The sequence below is a fragment of the Somniosus microcephalus genome, chromosome 23 (genome assembly GCF_052327205.1).
Source record: "Somniosus microcephalus isolate GS21.2 chromosome 23, FLI_Smic_1.0, whole genome shotgun sequence".
Lineage (NCBI taxonomy): Eukaryota > Metazoa > Chordata > Chondrichthyes > Squaliformes > Somniosidae > Somniosus > Somniosus microcephalus.
The window spans coordinates 72,612,142-72,635,355 of record NC_141009.1 but is presented as its reverse complement, the minus strand read 5'-3'; the positions used below and the strand labels follow the sequence as shown (position 1 = coordinate 72,635,355).

The following is a 23,214-nucleotide window of genomic DNA, read 5'->3' as shown; positions in this document are numbered from 1 at the left end:
TGAAAGGGACAGTGTAAGGACATACAGTGAAAGGGACAGTGTAAGGACATCGTGAAACGGACAGTGTAAGGACATACAGTGAAAGGGACAGTGTAAGGACCTACAGTGAAAGGGACAGTGTAAGGACATAGTGAAGCGGACAGTGTAAGGACATACAGTGAAAGGGACAGTGCAAGGACATACAGTGAAACGACATACAGTGAAAGGGACAGTGTAAGGACATACAGTGAAAGGGACAGTGTAAGGACATACAGTGAAAGGGACAGTGTAAGGACATAGTGAAGCGGACAGTGTAAGGACATACAGTGAAACGGACAGTGTAAGGACATACAGTGAAAGGGACAGTGTAAGGACATACAGTGAAAGGGACAGTGTAAGGACATTCAGTGAAAGGGACAGTGTAAGGACATACAGTGAAAGGGACAGTGTAAGGACATACAGTGAAAGGGACAGTGTAAGGACATACAGTGAAAGGGACAGTGTAAGGACCTACAGTGAAAGGGACAGTGTAAGGACATAGTGAAGCGGACAGTGTAAGGACATACAGTGAAAGGGACAGTGCAAGGACATACAGTGAAACGACATACAGTGAAAGGGACAGTGTAAGGACATACAGTGAAACGGACAGTGTAAGGACATACAGTGAAAGGGACAGTGTAAGGACATACAGTGAAAGGGACAGTGTAAGGACATTCAGTGAAAGGGACAGTGTAAGGACATACAGTGAAAGGGACAGTGTAAGGACATACAGTGAAAGGGACAGTGTAAGGACATAGTGAAACAGACAGTGTAAAGAGTCAGGACACAAAGAGAAGTATTTATGGAGAAAAAAAGATTTCTCTGGATATGGGGAGAGGGTGGGTAGGTGGGGTTGGGGATATGGAGAGAGGGTGGGTCGGTGGGGTTGGGGAGATGGGGAGAGGGTGGGTAGGTGGGGTTGGGGATAGGGGGAGAGGGTGGGTAGGTGGGGTTGGGGAGATGGGGAGAGGGTGGGTCGGTGGGGTTGGGGAGATGGGGAGAGGGTGGGTCGGGGATATGGGGAGAGGGTGGGTCGGGGATATGGGGAGAGGGTGGGTCGGGGATATGGGGAGAGGGTGGGTAGGTGGGGTTGGGGATATGGGGAGAGGGTGGGTAGGTGGGGTTGGGGGATGGGGAGAGGGTGGGTAGGTGGGGTTGGGGATAGGGGGAGAGGGTGGGTAGGTGGGGTTGGGGAGATGGGGAGAGGGTGGGTCGGTGGGGTTGGGGAGATGGGGAGAGGGTGGGTCGGGGATATGGGGAGAGGGTGGGTCGGGGATATGGGGAGAGGGTGGGTAGGTGGGGTTGGGGATATGGGGAGAGGGTGGGTAGGTGGGGTTGGGGGATGGGGAGAGGGTGGCTAGGTGGGGTTGGGGAGATGGGGAGAGGGTGGGTCGGTGGGGTTGGGGATATGGGGAGAGGGTGGGTAGGTGGGGTTGGGGGATGGGGAGAGGGTGGCTAGGTGGGGTTGGGGAGATGGGGAGAGGGTGGCTAGGTGGGGTTGGGGAGATGGGGAGAGGGTGGGTAGGTGGGGTTGGGGATGGGGAGAGGGTGGGTCGGTGGGGTTGGGGGATGGGGAGAGGGTGGGTAGGTGGGGGTGGGGATACGGGGAGAGGGTGGGTAGGTGGGGTTGGGGGATGGGGAGAGGGTGGGTAGGTGGGGCTGGGGGATGGGGAGAGGGTGGGTAGGTGGGGTTGGGGGATGGGGAGAGGGTGGGTAGGTGGGGCTGGGGGATGGGGAGAGGTTGGGTAGGTGGGGTTGGGGGATGGGGAGAGGGTGGGTAGGTGGGGCTGGGGAGATGGGGAGAGGGTGGGTAGGTGGGGGTGGGGAGATGGGGAGAGGGTGGGTCGGTGGGGGTGGGGAGATGGGGAGAGGGTGGGTAGGTGGGGGTGGGGATACGGGGAGAGGGTGGGTCGGTGGGGTTGGGGGATGGGGAGAGGGTGGGTAGGTGGGGGTGGGGAGATGGGGAGAGGGTGGGTAGGTGGGGGTGGGGATACGGGGAGAGGGTGGGTCGGTGGGGTTGGGGGATGGGGAGAGGGTGGGTAGGTGGGGGTGGGGAGATGGGGAGAGGGTGGGTAGGTGGGATAGAGGGATAACAACTTGCATTTATGTAGCGCCTTTAACATAGGAAAACATCCTGAGGCGCTTCACATGAGCGCTATCAGACAAAATTTGACACCAAGTCACATAAGGAAATATGAGACCAGGTGAGCAAAGGGGAGTGTGTTGAGAAGGAGAGAGAGGTGCAGAGGTGCAGAGGTTTAGGGAGGAAATTTCAGAGCTTAGGGTCGAAGCAGCTAAGGCACGACCACCGATGGTGGAGCGAGTAAGATTGTGGAGTGGGACTGGAGGAGTATCTGGAGGGGGGGTGGGGGAAGTGGGGCTGGAGGAGTATCTGGGGGGGGGGGTGGGGCTGGAGGGGTATCTGGTGGGGGGGGTGGGGGGGGGAAGTGGGGCTGGAGGGGTATCTGGTGGGGGGGGGGGGGAAGTGGGGCTGGAGGGGTATCTGGTGGGGTGGGGGGGGGGGGGGGGGGAGAGTGGGGCTGTAGGAGTATCTAGGGGGGGGGGGGGGGAGGACACTGTAGGAGTGTCGAGCAGAAGCTACCAAAACACTGGTGAATGTTAAATGGTAAAGGAACCAGCCAGCAAATTCTGAACCAGTTAGTCTTACCTCAGCGCGGGTAAACTTCCAGAGTCTATAACATGAGATGCAATTTTGGTCACGAGCGGTCAAAGACGTGAGGGGGCGGGGGGGGGCAGTTCATGGGCAAGCCTGGGTATGTGAGGAACAGGTAATGTCCCCTATTCACTGAATTGAATTTTTGGGAATCAGTGTATAGATAACCGGATGTTACACACATGGATTTTCAGAAGGCGTTTGATGAATTGTGGCGAAATTCAAGGGGCATGGTATTAAAGAGATCACGGATAGGGAGATGGCTGGCGATGGAAAAGAGTGGGGTAATTGGCTGTTTTACAAATTGGTGGGATGTGCATAGTGGTATGGTCCAGGCATCTGTGCTGACACCTCTTTTGGAGATAGGCACAAAAAGGAGTGATGTCAAATGTTGATACCATATTATGCGAGATGGCAAACTGAGGGAGACTGCAGGAGAACAGAGGTTAGCAGGCACAGTTCAATGCAGAGAAATGTGAAGTAGGACATTCCGGGAAAAGAAATTGTGAATAGTATCCTAAATGGTAGCAGAATGGAAGAACAGAGAGATCTAGGGGTGCAGATACAGAGATCTTTAGAAGGACAGAGTGCAGGTAGGAAAGGTTTTATACACAGGGGTGCTGAATATAAAAGCAAGGAAGTGATGCTGAATTTGTACACGACATCGATTAGGCTGCAGGCACTGTTGGAGGAATATCACAGCCACGGGAAGAGGAGGGTGAAGATTAACTGGAACGATACCAGGTTATAGGGATGAAGAAAGGCTCGTAAAATTGGAGTTTTTTCACGAGAACAGCAAAGACAAAGGTGGGCGGGGGGCAGGTGCGGGGTTTAATCGAGGTCTGCAAAATTACAAGTGGTTTTGAGAGGATAAATAGGGAAAGATTTCTTTTTCTCCCCGGTTAGTAACAGGGGCCACAGACTGAAGATTAAATTCCAAGAATGAAGGGGGAGAATGTAGGAGAGAAGAATTATTAGAAATATAAACCTATTTCTAAGGAAACACACAGCAGGTCAGGCAGCGTCTGTGGAGAGAGAAACAGAGTTAACGTTTCAGGTCGATGACCCTTCGTCAGAACTGGAAGAAGTGAAGAGATGTGACAGGTTTTTAAGCAGATGTAGAGGCAGGGGAAGCAGGGCGGGAGGAAAGAACAAAAGGGAAGGTCTGGGGTAGGGTGGAAGGCAGGAGAGGTTAAATGACAAAAGGGAGGATGGTGCAAGGCAAAAGGAGACGGTAATGGGACAAGTAAAGAAACTAAAGATGGGTCTAGAGGAGGTGTAAATGGCAATGGCAGAATCAGCAACAGCTGCCGTCTGAATAAAATGGGGGCAGAGGTTATGATCTGAAATTGTTGAACTCAATGTTGAGTCCGGAGGGCTGTAAAGTGCCAAATCGAAAGATGAGGTGCTGTTCCTAAAGCTTACGTCGAGCTTCATTGGAACAGTGTTGGAGTAAGAGAACAGAGTGGGAGTGGGGCGGAGAATTAAAATGACAGTCAAACGGAAGCTCGGGGTCACGCTTGCAGACTGAACAGAGGTGTTCCGCAAAGCAGTCACCCAATCTGAGTTTGGTCTCCGCAATGTAGAGGAGACCGCATCGTGAGCAGCGAATACAGTGTACTAAATTGAAAGCACAAGTAAATCGCTGTTTCACCTGGAAGGGGTGTTTGGGGCCCTGGACAGTGGGAAGGGAGGAGGTAAAAGGGCAGGTCACAGAAATCACAGAAATCACAGAATCCCCACAGTGCAGATAGAGGCCATTTCGGCCAATCGAGCCTGCACCAACACATATCCCACCCGATCCCCGTAACCCCACGTATTTAATCCCCCTAACACTAAGGGTCAATTTATCATAGCCAATCAACCTAACCTGCACATCTTTGGACTGTGGGAGGAAACCGGAGCACCCGGAGGAAACCCACGCAAACACAGGAAGAATGTGCAAACTCCACACAGACAGTCACCCGAGGCTGGATTCGAACCCGGGTCCCTGGCGCTGTGAGGCAACAGTGCTAACCACTATGCCACCGTGCTGCAGGTGTTGCATCTCCTGCGCTTGTACGGGAAGGTGCCAGGCAAAGGGGAAGGGGTGCTGGGGGTGATAGAGGAGTGGACCAGGTTGTCGCGGAGGGAGCGGTCCCTTCGGAATGCTGAAAGGGGAGATGAGGGAAGATGTGTTCGGTGGTGGGATCACGCTGGAGGTGGCGGAAATGGCGGAGGATGATCCGTTTCACAGACCTTCTCTTTTATTCTTTCCTCCTCTCCCCACTTTCCATGCTTTTATACTTGCTTAAAACCTGTTCCATCTCCAACTTTTTCCAGTTCTGAAGGGTCATCGACCTGAAACATTAACTCTGTTTCTCTCTCCACAGATGCTGCCTGACCTGCTGAGTATTTCCAGCATTTTCTGGGTTTTTTTTCCAGATTTCCAGCATCCGCAGTATTTTACTTTTGTGAGAGTTATTAGAACATGGGATGCTTTACTACAAGTGCAGATACAGAGATCTTTAGAAGTCCATTTGGCCCATCGTAATTGTGACGGCTGATTGGAAGAGCTAATTGTTTCTGCAATGATCCACTGCTCTATCTGAGGGTCCTCTCAATGTCTTGACGCATAAACAGACGTGAAGCAAACATTAGGAAGGGTGACCAAAAGCTTGGTTAAAGAGGTGGATTTTAAAGAGGGTCTTAAAAGAGGGAAGTCGAGAGGTAGAGGAGTTCAGGGAGGGAATTGCAGAGCGTGGGGCCGACAGATGAAGGGGCGAGGGGGGGGGGGGGGGGGAGCACAAAAGGCCCAAGTCAGAGGAACAGAAAGATCGAGAGGAAGTCACAGAGATAGGAAGAGGCGATGCCATGGAGGGATTTAAATTCAAGGAGGAGAGTTTTAAATTTGGGGCATTGGTGGACGGACAACCATTTTAGAAGAATGAGGATAGGCAACATAAACTAAATGGTCTAATTGTCAAGGGGGTGCAGGAACCGAGAGACCTGGGGGTGACGGTGGCAGGACATATTCTGAAGTCCACAACACCAACATCTCTCTCAAAAAGTTTTTTAAAATTCCATCCTAAGAATCATCAAGTTTAGACATCAAGGAGGGATGATGCAGGAACAACGTGAAAGGGAACTTATAAAGCAAGGACGTGATGAGGCAAAAAACTTCAGAGCTATGATGTGACATCCTGCTCTATCCAGAAACCTTGAGTGGATAATTACACACAGCAAAAGTCAATACATTGGAGAAAATTAAATGTATCTTTAACTAAGTGTTAGACGTTGAAGAGACCACTCACCTTTATCCACTATGTCCCACACTTCCACCTTCACAATGTCATCAGTCGCTGCAACACAAAAGGTGCAATTTCCACATGAGTGAGCTGAACAAATGGAAATTTCACTTTATTTACAGCTCTGCCCGTGGCCCGAGACAGTATGGTAAAGACGTAACCAAGTCCCAGACACCAGACAGTGACAGCACAGACGTAACCCAGCCCCAGACAGTGACGGCACAGGGAGTAACCCAGCCCCAGACACCAGACAGTAACGGCAGAGTAACCCAGCCCCAGACAGTGACGGCACAGGGAGTAACCCAGCCGCAGACACCAGACAGTGGAGTTAGACCAGCCGCAGACACCAGACAGTGGTGTTAGACCAGCCCCAGACACCAGACAGTGGAGTTAGACCAGCCCCAGACACCAGACAGTGGAGTTAGACCAGCCGCAGACACCAGACAGTGGTGTTAGACCAGCCGCAGACACCAGACAGTGGTGTTAGACCAGCCGCAGACACCAGACAGTGGTGTTAGACCAGCCGCAGCCCCAGACAGTGGTGTTAGACCAGCCGCAGCCCCAGACAGTGGTGTTAGACCAGCCCCAGACACCAGACAGTGGAGTTAGACCAGCCCCAGACAACAGACAGTGGAGTTAGACCAGCCGCAGACACCAGACAGTGGTGTTAGACCAGCCGCAGCCCCAGACAGTGGTGTTAGACCAGCCGCAGACACCAGACAGTGGTGTTAGACCAGCCGCAGACACCAGACAGTGGTGTTAGACCAGCCGCAGACACCAGACAGTGGAGTTAGACCAGCCGCACTCTCCCGTCCACCGTCTGTGCCAAGGAACTTCGGGTCTTGCTTTTCTTCCCTTTTTAGGGGTGGGCCCGATGTACCAGACGGACAGGACCATTTAACCTATAAGGGCTCTTCTTAAACCAAGGTGCCCAATGGTACGTCAAGTTCTTTCTCTTAACTTTCAGATGAAAGCCCTGCCTTAAGGGGTCTCATGCTCTTCCCTCACATGTCTTTCCTGTTTATACATCCTGAAGGCTCCTCCATCGTGATTCCTCTCATCACTCTTGTCCCTATACTCTCAAGCAGCAAACCTGAGGATTGGGAGCAGTTTAGGATTCAGCAAGGGAGGACAAAGGGATTAATTAAGAAAGGGAAAATAGAATATGAGAGTAAGCTTGCAGGGAACATAAAAACTGACTGTAAAAGCTTTTATAGATATGTGAAGAGAAAAAGTTTGGTGAAGTCAAGCGCAGGTCCCTTGCAGTCAGAATCGGGGGAATTTATAATGGGGAACAAAGAAATGGCAGACCAACTTAATACATACTTTGGTTCTGTCTTCACAAAGGAGGACACAAGTAACCTCCCAGAGATGTCGGGGAACATAGGGTCTGATGAAGGGGAGGAACTGAAAGAAATCAGTATTTGTAGGGAAATGGTGTTAGAGAAATTGATGCGATTGAAGGCCGATAAATCCCCAGGGCCTGATAATCTACATCCTAGGGTACGTAAGGAAGTGACCCTAGAAATAGTAGATGCATTGCTGGTCATCTTCCAAAATTCAATAGACTCGAACAGTTCCCATGGATTGGAGGGTAGCTAATGTTACCCCACTATTCAAAAAAGGTGGTAAAGAGAAAACAGGGATTTATAGACCGGTAATCCTGACATCGGTAGTGGGGAAAATGCTAGAGTCCATTATAAAAGATGTAATAGCAGAGCACTTGGAAAACTGTGACAGGATCGGACAAAGTCAACATGGATTTACAAAAGGTAAACCATGTTTGACTAATCTACTAGAATTTTTTGAGGATGTAACTGGTAGAATAGATAAGGGAGAACCAGTGGATGTGGTGTATTTGGACTTTCAGAAGGCTTTCGATAAGGTCCCGCATAAGAGACTAGCGTGTAAAGTTAAGGCACATGGGATTGGGGGCAAGGTACTGACTTGGATAGAGAACTGGTTGGCAGACAGGAAGCAGAGTTGGAATAAACAGATCTTTTTCCAAGTGGAAGGCAGTGACTAGTGGGGTACCGCAGGGATCGGTCCTAGGACCCCAGCTATTCACAATATATATTAATGATCTAGACGAGGGAACTAGATGTAATATCTCCAAGTTTGCAGTCGAAACAAAGCTGAGTGGGCGTGTGTGCTGTGAGGAGGATGCAGAGAAACTCCAGGATGATTTGGACAGGTTGGGTGATTGGGCAAAAGCATGGCAGATGCAGTATATTGTGGATAAATGCGAGGTTATCCACTTTGGTGGCAAAAACAGGAAGGCAGATTATTATCTGAACGGCAATAGATTGGGAGAAGGGGAAGTGCAACGAGACCTGGGTGTCCTTGTGCACCAGTCGCTGAAGGTAAGTATGCAGGTGCAGCAGGCGGTTAAGAAGGCAAATGGTATGTTGGCCTTCATAGCGAGAGGGTTTGAGTACAGGAGCAAGGATGTCTTGCTGCAGTTGTACAGGGCCTTGGTGAGACCACATCTTGAGTATTGTGCGCAGTTTTGGTCGCCTTATCTGAGGAAGGATGTTCTTGCCATGGAGGGAGTGCAGCGAAGATTCACCAGACTGATACCTGGGATGGCAGGAATGACGTATGAGGAGAGATTGGGTCGATTGGGCTTATACTCGCTGGAGTTTAGAAGAATGAGAGGGGATCTCATTGAAACTTATAAAATTCTAACAGGACTAGACAGACTAGATGCAGGAAGGATGTTCCCGATGGCGGAGGAGTCCAAAACCAATGGTCCCAGTCTAAGGATAAGGAGTAAGCCATTTAGGACAGAGATGAGGAGGAATTTCTTCACCCAGAGAGTGGTGAACCTGTGGAATTCTCTACCACAGAAGGCAGTTGAGGCCAATTCATTAAATATATTCAAGAAGGAGTTGGATATATTTCTTACGGCTAAAGGGATATGGGGAGAAGGCAGGGACAGGGTACTGAATTTGGATGATCAGCCATGATCTCATTGAGTGGCGGAGCAGGCTCGAGGGGCCGAATGGCCTACTCCTGCTCCTATCTTCTATGTTTCTAAGTTTGGAGTCAGACATGCCATTCTTGGTCTTCAGATGTTCGTAGCTGCTTATTATCAATTATTTATGTTCAAGCTATTCATGTAGCTTTAGTTGTGCAAAACTATTTCATTCGCATAACCCCATATATTTTGGATACCCTCGTTTCTAACGCCAGACAGTAACGGCACAGACGTAACCAAGTCCTAGACACCAGACAGTAACGGCACAGACGTAACTGACATGCTGCTAACAGAACTGCCATTTTGACAGAAATGTTCACATTATCTCTCCCCTCTCTGTGTTTGTTGTTTGTTTAAATAAGTGATGAGATGGAGCTGTGTTCAGGCGATAGTTGGGAGGGAGAGCTCTATCGACAGTGGATGAAGTGAATGTGGAGTGCTGCAGTAATCCTGTCCCAGTAACCAGCATTCATGGGCTCAGCAACTGCCCGGGACAGTGCTCTCAAACTCACTTAATTTTACACTCTTCCTCATTTCCTTCCCTGGATGGATAGCCATGCAGAGCGGGACCTTGATGGCCCCTCACCCAGCCCAGAGTGTTGAGGCCGTGCGTAGCAGTCCTACTGTGTTCAGCTAGCTAGACACACAACAGATGAAATGTGCGTCAGCTGTGGCTCAGTGGGTAGCACTCTACCTGAGTCAGAAGATTGTGGGTTGAAGTCCCACTCCAGAGACTTGAGCCCATAATCCAGGCCAACACTCCAGAGCAGTACTGAGGGACTGCTGCACTATCGGAGGTGCCGTTTTTCAGAGGAGGCGTTAAACCGAGGCCCCATCTGCTCTCTCACGTAAAAGATCTCATGGCACTCTTTCGAGGAAGAGCAGGGGGGTTTCTCCCAATGTCCTGACCAATACTGATTCCTCAATCAACAGATGATCTGGTCAATATCACATTACTGTTTGTGGGAGCTTGCTGTGCACAAATTGGCTGCCACATTTCCTACATTACAACAGTGACTACACTTCAAAAAGTACTTTGGCTGTAAAGCACTTTGGGCGTCCAGTGGTCGTGAAAGGTGCTATATCAATGCAAGTCTTTTTTTTTAATCTGGGGCCTTCTGCTCAGGGAGCTCAGTGCAGTCGAATTATTCTTAACGTTTGTGAACAAGAGGAAGAACACTGGGAAAAATCAAAGAGTTTGATGAGTTTTAAAGCGGGGAGTGACGGCTGATGTAAAACGGGATTATTGGCACCGGTGGCCATGAGCACGGAATGACATTGAGTTCTCCAGCTTCAGTTCCATTAAATGCAATACTGCAATGCGGTCATCAATTAAACAGCAGTGATATCTGGCACTGAAAACCGTTTACTCAAATTATTGCTTCGAGAAATTGCCTGTGCTTTCAACATTTGACAAAAGATCAATATCTCACCAGGAATCGCACAACATCTGTACAGCACCTGTTCCAACAGAAATTAACTGTGTTTGCATTAGCATGATGAAAATGGGCCATTTCATTAATAGCCAAGTAGATTCAGGCACAACATTTCAAATTATTCTTCACAACTAATCATTTCCTGTAATGATATGCTTAACAAGGGAGGTTGTGTATCAGTAGACAAGGAGCCATTTAAAAGGCTTACACACCATTCACGGCCTGTTGATCTAGGAGTGCTGGGAGCTTTACTCTGTATCTAACCCATGCTGTACCTGCCCTGGGAGTGTTTGCTGGGACAGTGTAGAGGGAGCTTTACTCTGTATCTAACCCGTGCTGTACCTGCCCTGGGAGTGTTTGATGGGACAGTGTAGAGGGAGCTTTACTCTGTATCTAACCCGTGCTGTACCTGCCCTGGGAGTGTTTGATGGGACAGTGTAGGGGGAGCTTTACTCTGTATCTAACCCGTGCTGTACCTGCCCTGGGAGTGTTTGATGGGACAGTGTAGGGGGAGCTTTACTCTGTATCTAACCTATGCTGTACCTGCCCTGGGAGTGTTTGATGGGACAGTGTAGAGGGAGCTTTACTCTGTATCTAACCCGTGCTGTACCTGCCCTGGGAGTGTTTGATGGGACAGTGTAGAGGGAGCTTTACTCTGTATCTAACCCATGCTGTACCTGCCCTGGGAGTGTTTGATGGGACAGTGTAGAGGGAGCTTTACTCTGTATCTAACCCGTGCTGTACCTGCCCTGGGAGTGTTTGATGGGACAGTGCAGAGGGAGCTTTACTCTGTATCTAACCCGTGCTGTATCTGCCCTGGGGGTGTTTGATGGGACAGTGTAGAGGGAGCTTTACTCTGTATCTAACCCATGCTGTACCTGCGCTGGGAGTGTTTGATGGGACCAGTGTAGAGGGATATTTACTCTGTATCTAACCCGTGCTGTACCTGCCCTGGGAGTGTTTGATGGGACAGTGTAGAGGGAGCTTTACTCTGTATCTAGCCCGTGCTGTACCTGCCCTGGGAGTGTTTGATGGGACAGTGTAGAGGGAGCTTTACTCTGTATCTAACCCGTGCTGCACCTGCCCTGGGAGTGTTTGATGGGACAGTGTAGAGGGAGCTTTACTCTGTATCTAACCTATGCTGTACCTGCCCTGGGAGTGTTTGATGGGACAGTGTCGAGGGAGCTTTACTCTGTATCTAACCCGTGCTGTACCTGCCCTGGGAGTGTTTGATGGGACAGTGTAGAGGGAGCTTTACTCTGTATCTAACCCGTGCTGTACCTGCCCTGGGAGTGTTTGATGGGACAGTGTAGAGAGAGACCTTTACTCTGTATCTAACCCGTGCTGTACCTGCCCTGGGAGTGTTTGATGGGACAGTGCAGAGGGAGCTTTACTCTGTATCTAACCTGTGCTGTACCTGCCCTGGGAGTGTTTGATGGGGCCAGTGTAGAGGGAGCTTTACTCTGTATCTAACCCGTGCTGTACCTGCCCTGGGAGTGTTTGATGGGACAGTGTAGAGGGAGCTTTACTCTGTATCTAACCCATGCTGTACCTGCCCTGGGAGTGTTTGATGGGACAGTGTAGAGGGAGCTTTACTCTGTATCTAACCCATGCTGTACCTGCCCTGGGAGTGTTTGATGGGAGCTTTACTCTGTATCTAACCCATGCTGTCCCTGCCCTGGGAGTGTTTGATGGGAGAGTGTAGAGGGAGATTTACTCTGTATCTAACCCGTGCTGTACCTGCCCTGGGAGTGTTTGATGGGAGAGTGCAGAGGGAGCTTTACTCTGTATCTAACCCGTGCTGTACTTGCCGTGGGAGTGTTTGATGGGACTGTGTAGAGGGAGCTTTACTCTGTATCTAACCCGTGCTGTACCTGCCCTGGGAATGTTTGATGGGACAGTGTAGAGGGAGCTTTACTCTGTATCTAACCCCGTGCTGTACCTGCCCTGGGAGTGTTTGATGGGACAGTGTAGAGGGAGCTTTACTCTGTATCTAACCCATGCTGTACCTGCCCTGGGAGTGTTTGATGGGACAGTGTAGAGGGAGCTTTACTCTGTATCTAACCCGTGCTGTACCTGCCCTGGGAGTGTTTGATGGGACAGTGTAGAGGGAGCTTTACTCTGTATCTAACCCGTGCTATACCTGCCCTGGGTGTGTTTGATGCGAGAGTGTAGAGGGAGCTTTACGCTGTATCTTCACACTAACGCACTGTCCTCAGCGACATTTGATCCCAGTATGATAGGGGAGGGACTGTCATGCACATTACACCGGAGACACTGATATCGAGCTACTGCTGTCTGATCTCAAAGAGCAATTGAGAAGGCAGCGCCATCACTGCATGTGGATTTATTCAGCCTCCCGACTCCAATTGCACTGCCATTTAAAACACTGAAGATTCAAACTCAAAAGCTTCTGATGAAGGTTAGCAGCTGACCCATAGACTCGTCCGCTCTCTCCGGGGGACGCAGATTGACCTGCTCAGTGGTTCCAGCATTGACAGGTTTTTGTTTTGCATTTTGTTCAACATCTAAAAATTGCTGGTCTGAGAACGTACTTTTGTAGCTCCAGTGAATGCTGGTGACTTGGATCTCCTGAGTTGGGATGTACTGTTCCACAAACTTCTTGCCCTGCAGTCTGTGCCACAGCGTTGTCTTGCCTGTGTTTCGATCACCTCGAATCAGGATTTTCACTAAGAATAAAATAGAAATGCCAGAAACATTTAATAATTTGTTAACGCAATTTTCATTCCCCAGTTACCATCTGTATTACAGCCCCGCTTCCGCTCTCTGCCCCATGGAAAATTCCAGTCCATTCGAGGAAATCATGAAGGACAACCGGAGCAGAGGGACTGATCACCAGGAATCTGTGGTCAATCAGTGCCCGACGCTGGGCAACAATGTGCGCTGTATTGCAATCAGGGTGCAGGTGGTCACAGCTCAAACACAAGAAATCAAACTGTTGGGGACAGGAAGGGGAAAGGTGAGGGCAGGGAATGGGGGAGGAAGGGGAATTGGGGGAGGGAGAGAGGTGGGAGAAGGGAATGGGGGAGGGAGAGAGGTGGAAGGGAATGGGGGAGGGAGAGAGGTGGAAGGGAATGGGGGAGGGAGAGAGGTGGGTGGAAGGGAATGGGGGAGGGAGAGAGGTGGGTGGAAGGGAATGGGGGAGGCGAGGGTGGAGAAGGGAATGGGTCGTGTTGGAGGAAGACACACTGTATTCTCTAGGGCTTTACCAACTGTTTTGTTTCAGCAATCGCTTTACCTCACTATTGTCTGCAGCCGACCATCAGTGGAGATACACCCGACAGAAATGGGTAGCATATATCACAGGGCTAATAACCCTGGGTGTCCTTCATTCACACTCAGAGGCCCAAAGAACAGGCACCTCCCCAACCCAAGAACAGGCACCTCCCCAACCCAAGAACATCACCTCCCCAACCCACGAACATCACCTCCCCAACCCACGAACAGGCACCTCCCCAACCCAAGAACATCACCTCCCCAACCCAAGAACAGGCACCTCCCCAACCCAAGAACATCACCTCCCCAACCCACGAACCATCACCTCCCCAACCCAAGAACAGGCACCTCCCCAACCCAAGAACATCACCTCCCCAACCCACGAACATCACCTCCCCAACCCACGAACAGGCACCTCCCCAACCCAAGAACAGGCACCTCCCCAACCCAAGAACATCACCTCCCCAACCCAAGAACAGGCACCTCCCCAACCCAAGAACAGGCACCTCCCCAACCCAAGAACATCACCTCCCCAACCCACGAACATCACCTCCCCAACCCACGAACAGGCACCTCCCCAACCCAAGAACATCACCTCCCCAACCCAAGAACAGGCACCTCCCCAACCCAAGAACATCACCTCCCCAACCCAAGAACAGGCACCTCCCCAACCCAAGAACAGGCACCTCCCCAACCCAAGAACATCACCTCCCCAACCCAAGAACAGGCACCTCCCCAACCCACGAACATCACCTCCCCAACCCAAGAACAGGCACCTCCCCAACCCAAGAACAGGCACCTCCCCAACCCAAGAACATCACCTCCCCAACCCAAGAACAGGCACCTCCCCAACCCACGAACATCACCACCCCAACCCACGAACATCACCTCCCCAACCCACGAACATCACCTCCCCAACACAAACTGGGAGATTCACACGTCCATCCCATTACCAATATACACACACAGGCCGTCTCATTCATTCACAACATTAGCCTAATGTTCTATTACCAAAATAACACCGGGGGTTCAGTACTGGTGGGTACAGGTCTGTCACTGTATAACATGGGTAAAGTACTGGTGGGTACAGGTCTGTCACTGTATAACACTGGGGTACAGTACTGCTAAAGACAGGTCTGTCACTGTATAACACTGGGGTAAAGTACTGGTGGGTACAGGTATGTCATTGTATAACACTGGGGTACAGTATTGGTGGGTACAGGTCTGTCACTGTATAACACTGGGGTACAGTATTGGTGGGTACAGGTCTGTCACTGTATAACACTGGGGTACAGTACTGGTGGGGCTCTGTGGTTTATAGTTTCTAAAGTCTCTGTGGTGTAGCGGGGACTGTTTGTAAACCAGGGCCCTTAAATATACCATTTAACTGTAGTGTAATTGGTGGGATTGATTTGATTTAATTTAATTTAATTGCAATTAATTAAAGGGTAAGTCATGGCAGGACAGCCCGGTGCCGTGGTATGCTCCTCCTGCGCTATGTGGGAACTCAGGGACACTTCCTGTGTCCCTGACAACTATGTGTGCAGGAAGTGTGTCCAGCTGCAGCTACTGGCAGACTACATTGCGGCGCTGGAGCTGCGATTGGATACATACTGGACCATTCGCGAGGCTGAGATGTCGTGGATATCACATTTGATCAGTTGGTCACACCGCAGGCAAAGGTTGGACAGGCAGAAAGGGAATGGGTGACCAACAGACAGAGTACTGGGCACAGGCAGGTAGTGCAGGGGTCCCCTGTGGACATCCCCCTCTCAAACAGATACACCACTTTGAGTACTGTTGGGGGGGATGGCTTATCAGAGGAAGGCAGCAGCAGCCAACTTCCTGGCACCAGGGGTGGCTCTGCTGCACAGGACGGGAGGAAAAAGAGGGATAGAACTATAGTAATAGGGGATTCTATTGTAAGGGGAATAGATAGGCGTTTCTGCGGCCACAAACGAGACTCCAGGATGGTGTGTTGCCTCCCTGGTGCAAGGGTCAAGGATGTCTCAGAGCGGCTGCAGAACATCTTGGAAGGGGAGGGTGAACAGCCAGTTGTCATGGTGCATATAGGTACCAACGATATAGGTAAAAAACGGGATGAGGTACTAAAAGCTGAATATAGGGAGTTAGGAGGTAAATTAAAAAATAGGACCTCAAAGGTAGTAATCTCAGGATTGTTACCAGTGCCACGTGCTAGTCAGAGTAGAAACATAGAAGATAGGAGCAGGAGTAGGCCATTCGGCCCTTCGAGCCTGCTCCGCCATTCAATGAGATCATGGCTGATCATTCAATTCAGTACCCTGTCCCTGCCTTCTCCCCATATCCCTTTAGCCTCAAGAAATATATCCAACTCTTTCTTGAATATATTTAATGAACTGGCCTCCACCGCCCTCTGTGGCAGAGAATTCCACAGGTTCACCACTCTCTGGGTGAAGAAATTCCTCCTCATTTCAGTCCTAAATGGCTTACCCCTTATCCTTAGACTATGACCCCTGGTTCTGGACTTCCCGGCCATCCGAAACATCCTTCCTGCATCTAGTCTGTCCAGACCTGACAGAATTTTATAGGTTTCGATGAGATCCCCTCTCAATCTTCTAAACTCCAGTGAGTATAAGCCCAATCGACACAATCTCTCCTCATACGTCATTCCTGCCATCCCAGGTATGAGCCTGGTGAATCTTCGCTGCACTCCCTCCATGGCAAGAACGTCCGTCCTCAGATAAGGCGACCAAAACTGCACACAATACTCAAGGTGCGGTCTCACCAAGGCCCTGTACAGCTGTAGCAAGACATCCTTGTTCCTGTACTCGAACCCTCTTGCTACGAAGGCCAACATACCATTTGCCTTCTTAACTGCCTGCTGCACCTGCATGCTTACCTTCAGCGACTGGTGCACAATAACACCCAGGTCTCTTTGCACTTCCCCTTCTCCCAATCTATTGCCATTCAAATAATAATCTGCCTTCCTGTTTTTGCCACTAAAGTGGATAACCTCACATTTATCCACATTATAGTGCATTTGCCATGTTTCTGCCCAATCACCCAACCTGTCCAAATCGTACTGGAGTTTCACGACATCCTCCTCACAGCTTACCCTCCCACCCAGCTTTGTGTCGTCTGCAAATTTGGAGATATTACATCCAATTCCCTCGTCCAGATCATTAATATGTATTGTGAACAGCTGGGGTCCTAGGACCGATCCTTGCGGTACCCCACTAGTCACTGCCTGCCACTCGGAAAACGACCCGTTTATTCCAACTCTTTGCTTTCTGTCCGCCAACCAGTTCTCTATCCAAGTCAATACCTTGCCCCCAATCCCATGTGCCTTAATTTTGCATGCTAATCTCTTATGTGGGACCTTATCGAAAGCCTTCTGAAAGTCCAGATACACCACATCCACTGATTCTCCCTTATCTATTTTACCAGTTACATCCTCAAAAAATTCCAGTAGATTAGTCAAGCATGATTTACCTTTTGTAAATCCATGTTGACTTTGTCCGATCCTGTCACTGCTTTCCAAGTGCTCTGCTATTACATCTTTTATAATAGACTCTAGCATTTTCCCCACTACCGATGTCAGGCTTACAGGTCTGTCACTGTATAACACTGGGGTACAGTACTGGTGGGTACAGGTCTGTCACTGTATAACACGGGTACAGTACTGGTGGGTACAGGTCTGTCACTGTATAACACGGGTACAGTACTGGTGGGTACAGGTCTGTCAATGTATAACACTGGGGTACAGTACTGGTGGGTACAGGTCTGTCACTGTATAACACTGGGGTACAGTACTGGTGGGTACAGGTCTGTCACTGTATAACACTGGGGTACAGTACTGGTGGGTACAGGTCTGTCACTGTATAACACTGGGGTACAGTACTGGTGGGTACAGGTCTGTCACTGTATAACACTGGGGTACAGTACTGGTGGGTACAGGTCTGTCACTGTATAACACTGGGGTACAGTACTGGTAGGTACAGGTCTGTCACTGTATAACACTGGGGTACAGTACTGGTGGGTACAGGTCTGTCACTGTATAACACTGGGGTACAGTACTGGTGGGGACAGGCCTGTCACTGGGTCTATTCCTCCTCTATCGGCTGATTCCAGCTCTCCAAGTGCTGCATTAACTAAGATCAGTCTAAGTCAGTATGGACTGCAGATCAACCTTCTCCCTGCCAGTCACCTTCACACTGCCTGTACCAACTCAGCAATCAGGACAAGTGTGCTTATTAAATTAATTGGTTGAGGAGTTGGGAGCTTGTTGCTTAAGGCACTCCATCAGACGTGGAATCTGGCACAAACAAAGATAGAGAGCAACCACAGTGCAGCGGACCCCAGCCGCCTGCCCCGGTTCGCGGGATCCACATATTGTGATGTAGTTACACCAGGACAAGAGCTTGCTGGACACGCAGGACAGCTCTGCTCTGCTTGCCTGTGGGCTGCTACTTATTTTTAAATTTTGAAATCCTTGGCACTATCCTGTGCCAGCCCTCTCCTGTAACCTTGCTGGAATAATTTTAAGATAGGGAGATTTTGTTATCTGTGGCATGTGGCATCCTTCCCCAAACCTCAGTGTTATACAATGACAGACCTGTACCCACCAGTACTGTACCCCAGTGTTATACAGTGACAGACCTGTACCCACCAGTACTGTACCCCAGTGTTATACAGTGACAGACCTGTACCCACCTGTACTGTACCCCAGTGTTATACAGTGACAGACCTGTACCCACCTGTACTGTACCCCAGTGTTATACAGTGACAGACCTGTACCCACCAGTACTGTACCCCACTGTTATACAGCGACAGACCTGTACCCACCAGTACTGTACCCCAGTGTTATACAGTGACAGACCTGTACCCACCAGTACTGTACCCCAGTGTTATACAGTGACAGACCTGTACCCACCAGTACTGTACCCCAGTGTTATACAGTGACAGACCTGTACCCACCAGTACTGTACCCCAGTGTTATACAGTGACAGACCTGTACCCACCAGTACTGTACCCCAGTGTTATACAGTGACAGACCTGTGCCCGCCAGTACTGTACCCCAGTGTTATACAGGGACAGACCTGTACCCACCAGTACTGTACCCCAGTGTTATACAGTGACAGACCTGTACCCACCAGTACTGTACCCCAGTGTTATACAGTGACAGACCTGTACCCACCAGTACTGTACCCCAGTGTTATAGTGACAGACCTGTACCCACCAGTACTGTACCCGTGTTATACAGGGACAGACCTGTACCCACCAGTACTGTACCCCAGTGTTATACAGTGACAGACCTGTACCCACCAGTACTGCACCCCAGTGTTATACAGTGACAGACCTGTACCCACCAGTACTGTACCCCAGTGTTATACAGTGACAGACCTGTACCCACCAGTACTGCACCCCAGTGTTATACAGTGACAGACCTGTACCCACCAGTACTGTACCCCAGTGTTATACAGTGACAGACCAGTACCCACCAGTACTGCACCCCAGTGTTATACAGTGACAGACCTGTACACACCAGTACTGTACCCCAGTGTTATACAGTGACAGACCTGTACCCACCAGTACTGCACCCCAGTGTTATACAGTGACAGACCTGTACCCACCAGTACTGTACCCGTTATACAGTGACAGACCTGTCCCCACCAGTACTGTACCCGTGTTATACAGTGACAGACCTGTACCCACCAGTACTGTACCCCAGTGCTATACAGTGACAGACCTGTACCCACCAGTACTGTACCCCAGTGTTATACAGTGACAGACCTGTACCCACCAGTACTGCACCCCAGTGTTATACAGTGACAGACCTGTACCCACCAGTACTGTACCCCAGTGTTATACAGTGACAGACCTGTACCCACCAGTACTGCACCCCAGTGTTATACAGTGACAGACCTGTACCCACCAGTACTGCACCCCAGTGTTATACAGTGACAGACCTGTACCCACCAGTACTGTACCCCAGTGTTATACAGTGACAGACCTGTACCCACCAGTACTGCACCCCAGTGTTATACAGTGACAGACCTGTACCCACCAGTACTGTACCCCAGTGTTATACAGTGACAGACCTGTACCCACCAGTACTGCACCCCAGTGTTATACAGTGACAGACCTGTACCCACCAGTACTGTACCCCAGTGTTATACAGTGACAGACCTGTACCCACCAGTACTGCACCCGTGTTATACAGTGACAGACCTGTACCCACCAGTACTGTACCCCAGTGTTATACAGTGACAGACCTGTACCAACCAGTACTGTACCCGTGTTATAGACTGACAGACCTGTACCCACCAGTACTGTACCCGTTATACAGTGACAGACCTGTCCCCACCAGTACTGTACCCGTGTTATACAGTGACAGACCTGTACCCACCAGTACTGTACCCGTGTTATACAGTGACAGACCTGTCCCCACCAGTACTGTACCCCAGTGTTATACAGTGACAGACCTGTCCCCACCCGTACTGTACCCGTGTTATACAGTGACAGACCTGTCCCCACCAGTACTGTACCCGTGTTATACAGTGACAGACCTGTACCCACCAGTACTGTACCCGTGTTATAGTGACAGACCTGTACCCACCAGTACTGTACCCCAGTGTTATACAGTGACAGACCTGTACCCACCAGTACTGTACCCCAGTGTTATACAGTGACAGACCTGTACCCACCAGTACTGTACCCCAGTGTTATACAGTGACAGACCAGTACCCACCAGTACTGTACCCCAGTGTTATACACTGACAGGCCTGTCCCCACCAGTACTGTACCCCAGTGTTATACAGTGACAGACCTGTCCCCACCAGTACTGTACCCCAGTGTTATACAGTGACAGACCTGTACCCACCAGTACTGTACCCCAGTGTTATACAGTGACAGACCTGTACCCACCAGTACGGTACCCCAGTGTTATACACTGACAGGCCTGTCCCCACCAGTACTGTACCCCAGTGTTAGTGACAGACCTGTACCCACCAGTACTGTACCCCAGTGTTAGTGACAGACCTGTACCCACCAGTACTGTACCCCAGTGTTAGTGACAGACCTGTACCCACCAGTACTGTACCCCAGTGTTATACAGTGACAGACCTGTACCCACCAGTACTGTACCCCAGTGTTATACAGTGACAGACCTGTACCCACCAGTACTGTACCCCAGTGTTAGTGACAGACCTGTACCCACCAGTACTGTACCCCAGTGTTATACAGTGACAGACCTGTACCCACCAGCACTGTAGCCTGGCATTACACTGCAGACAAACTGTGATAATGCAGGATTTTGATATTCAGTGTGAAATTGCACATACACATTGCTCTGAAATGGAAGTGGAAATAGTGACCATGTGCATTAATTGAGACACTCCCAATATGAGGGAGCAAAAGTCTGGATACAGTTGAGGGGAGAGATGGTCCCAAGACAGGGGCAGCACCTTCGGCTGGATACGGGGTCAGATGCCAGGGATGCAAGGCTGCTTTCAGTGCTGGTCAAGCGGTCTCAGTGATGGGGGTCGTTGGATGCATCGTCCATTCTCCTACTCAATGTACTGCACTACCCACGAGTACATAGAGGGAGTTTCCTGCAAGGCAGTGGTCACTGTCCCTCCACCAGTGCTCGAGTGTCCATACCCCAAGGTTCAGGTGTCTCTACCTTCAACCCCCATCCCCAACCTCCAGGACCCTTGCCCATCCTCGCACACATCGCCCCCAACTTCCCAGATTCCCCCTATCGTTCTTGCCCCAAACACTCTTGTTGCTAGCCCTTGTTACCCTTGCCCTTTGCCCAGCCCGTCACCCTTAGCCCCCGTCCCGGTCACCCTTTGCCCCCGTCACCTTTGCTCCTTGCCCTGTCACCCTTGCCATTTCCCGTCACCCTTGCCCCCTGTCACCCTTGCCCTGGCCTGTCACCCTTGCCCCCTGTCACCCTTTGCCCCTCTCACCCTTGCCCCCGGCCCCTCTCACCCTTGCCCCCGGCCCCTCTCACCCTTGCCCCGTCGCCCTTGCCCCCGGCCCGTCACCCTTTGCCCCCGGCCCCTCTCACCCTTGCCCCGGCCCCTCTCACCCTTGCCCCCTGTCGCCCTTGCCCCCGGCCCGTCACCCTTTGCCCCCTGCCCCTCTCACCCTTGCCCCGGCCCCTCTCACCCTTGCCCCTTGCCCTGTCACCCTTTGCCCTCGGCCCCTCTCACCCTTGCCCCAGCCCGTCACCCTTGCCCTGTCACCCTTTGCCCCCAGCCCGGCACCCTTTGCCCCCAGCCCGTCACCCTTTGCCCCCGGCCCCTGTCACCCTTGCCCCAGGCCCCTGTCACCCTTTGCCCCCGGCCCCTGTCACCCTTGCCCCCAGGCGCCCTTGCCCTGTCACCCTTGACCCCAGCCACTGTCACCCTTTGCCCCTGGCCCCTGTCACCCTTGCCCCCGGCCCCTGTCACCCTTGCCCCTTGCCCTGTCACCCTTTGCCCCCAAGCACCCTTGCCCCTTGCCCGGTCACCCTTTGCCCCCAGGCACCCTTGCCCCTTGCCCTGTCACCCTTGCCCCCAGCCCCTGACACCCTTGCCCCTGGCCCTGTCACCCTTTGCCCCCAGGCACCCTTGCCCTGTCACCCTTTGCCCCCAGGCACCCTTGCCCTGTCACCCTTTGCCCCCAGGCACCCTTGCCCTGTCACCCTTTGCCCCCAGGCACCCTTGCCCCTTGCCCTGTCACCCTTGCCCCCAGCCCCTGACACCCTTGCCCCTGGCCCTGTCACCCTTTGCCCCCAGGCACCCTTGCCCTGTCACCCTTTGCCCCCAGGCACCCTTGCCCTGTCACCCTTTGCCCCCAGGCACCCTTGCCCTGTCACCCTTTGCCCCCAGGCACCCTTGCCCTGTCACCCTTTGCCCCCAGGCACCCTTGCCCTGTCACCCTTTGCCCCCAGGCACCCTTGCCCCGGCCACACTCACTGTTGTACTGCACTCCTTTGGCGAATCTGCGCTGCAGGCTCTGGTTCATGCTCTGAAGCCCTGCCGGGATGATCTTGTCCCTGCCTGGCGCCTGCTCCGTGCCCACCAGCTTCTTCAGAACTGAAAACATGTCGTCGGGGAAACGACCTCGACTCAGCGGCCGGGTCAGGACCTGGGGACAAGCAAGCAGGGCGCCCACTCCAGCAGCGGCACATCAACACAACAGGCCCGGCCGCCAGGCTCGGGGTCAGGGGGCGGTGAAACCCGGGGCGCCTGCGCAGACCGCGCTCTCCCCGTCTTAGGCACACACTGCGCCTGCGCAGACCGCGCTCTCCCCCCCGTCTTAGGCACACACTGCGCCTGCGCAGACCGCGCTCGCCACGGCCCCCAGGCTCACAGTACGCCTGCGCAGACCGCGCTCTCCCCGACCCCCAGGTTCACACTGCGCCTGCGCGGACCGCGCTCTCCCCGCCCCAGGTTCACACTGCGCCTGCGCAGACCGCGCTCTCCCCGGCCCCCAGGTTCACACTGCGCCTGCGCAGACCGCGCTCTCCCCGTCCCAGGTTCACACTGCGCCTGCGCAGACCGCGCTCTCCCCGCCCCCAGGTTCACGGTGCGCCTGCGCAGATCGCGC

The 23,214-nt window shown here is 51.8% G+C and overlaps 1 protein-coding gene across 1 annotated transcript in view; it reads right to left on the bottom strand.

Moving 5' to 3' along the window:
- The window catches only part of LOC147101959 (rab-like protein 6), a 175,639-nt gene extending 152,764 nt beyond the window's left edge, over positions 1-22,875 (bottom strand). Inside the window, 3 exon segments of the mRNA XM_085965164.1 lie at positions 5,986-6,033; positions 12,951-13,085; positions 22,581-22,875. Of these exon segments, the coding sequence (XP_085821290.1) occupies positions 5,986-6,033; positions 12,951-13,085; positions 22,581-22,710 (313 nt within the window). The 5' untranslated portion in view covers positions 22,711-22,875.
- Between the last annotated feature and the right edge of the window lie 339 nt (positions 22,876-23,214).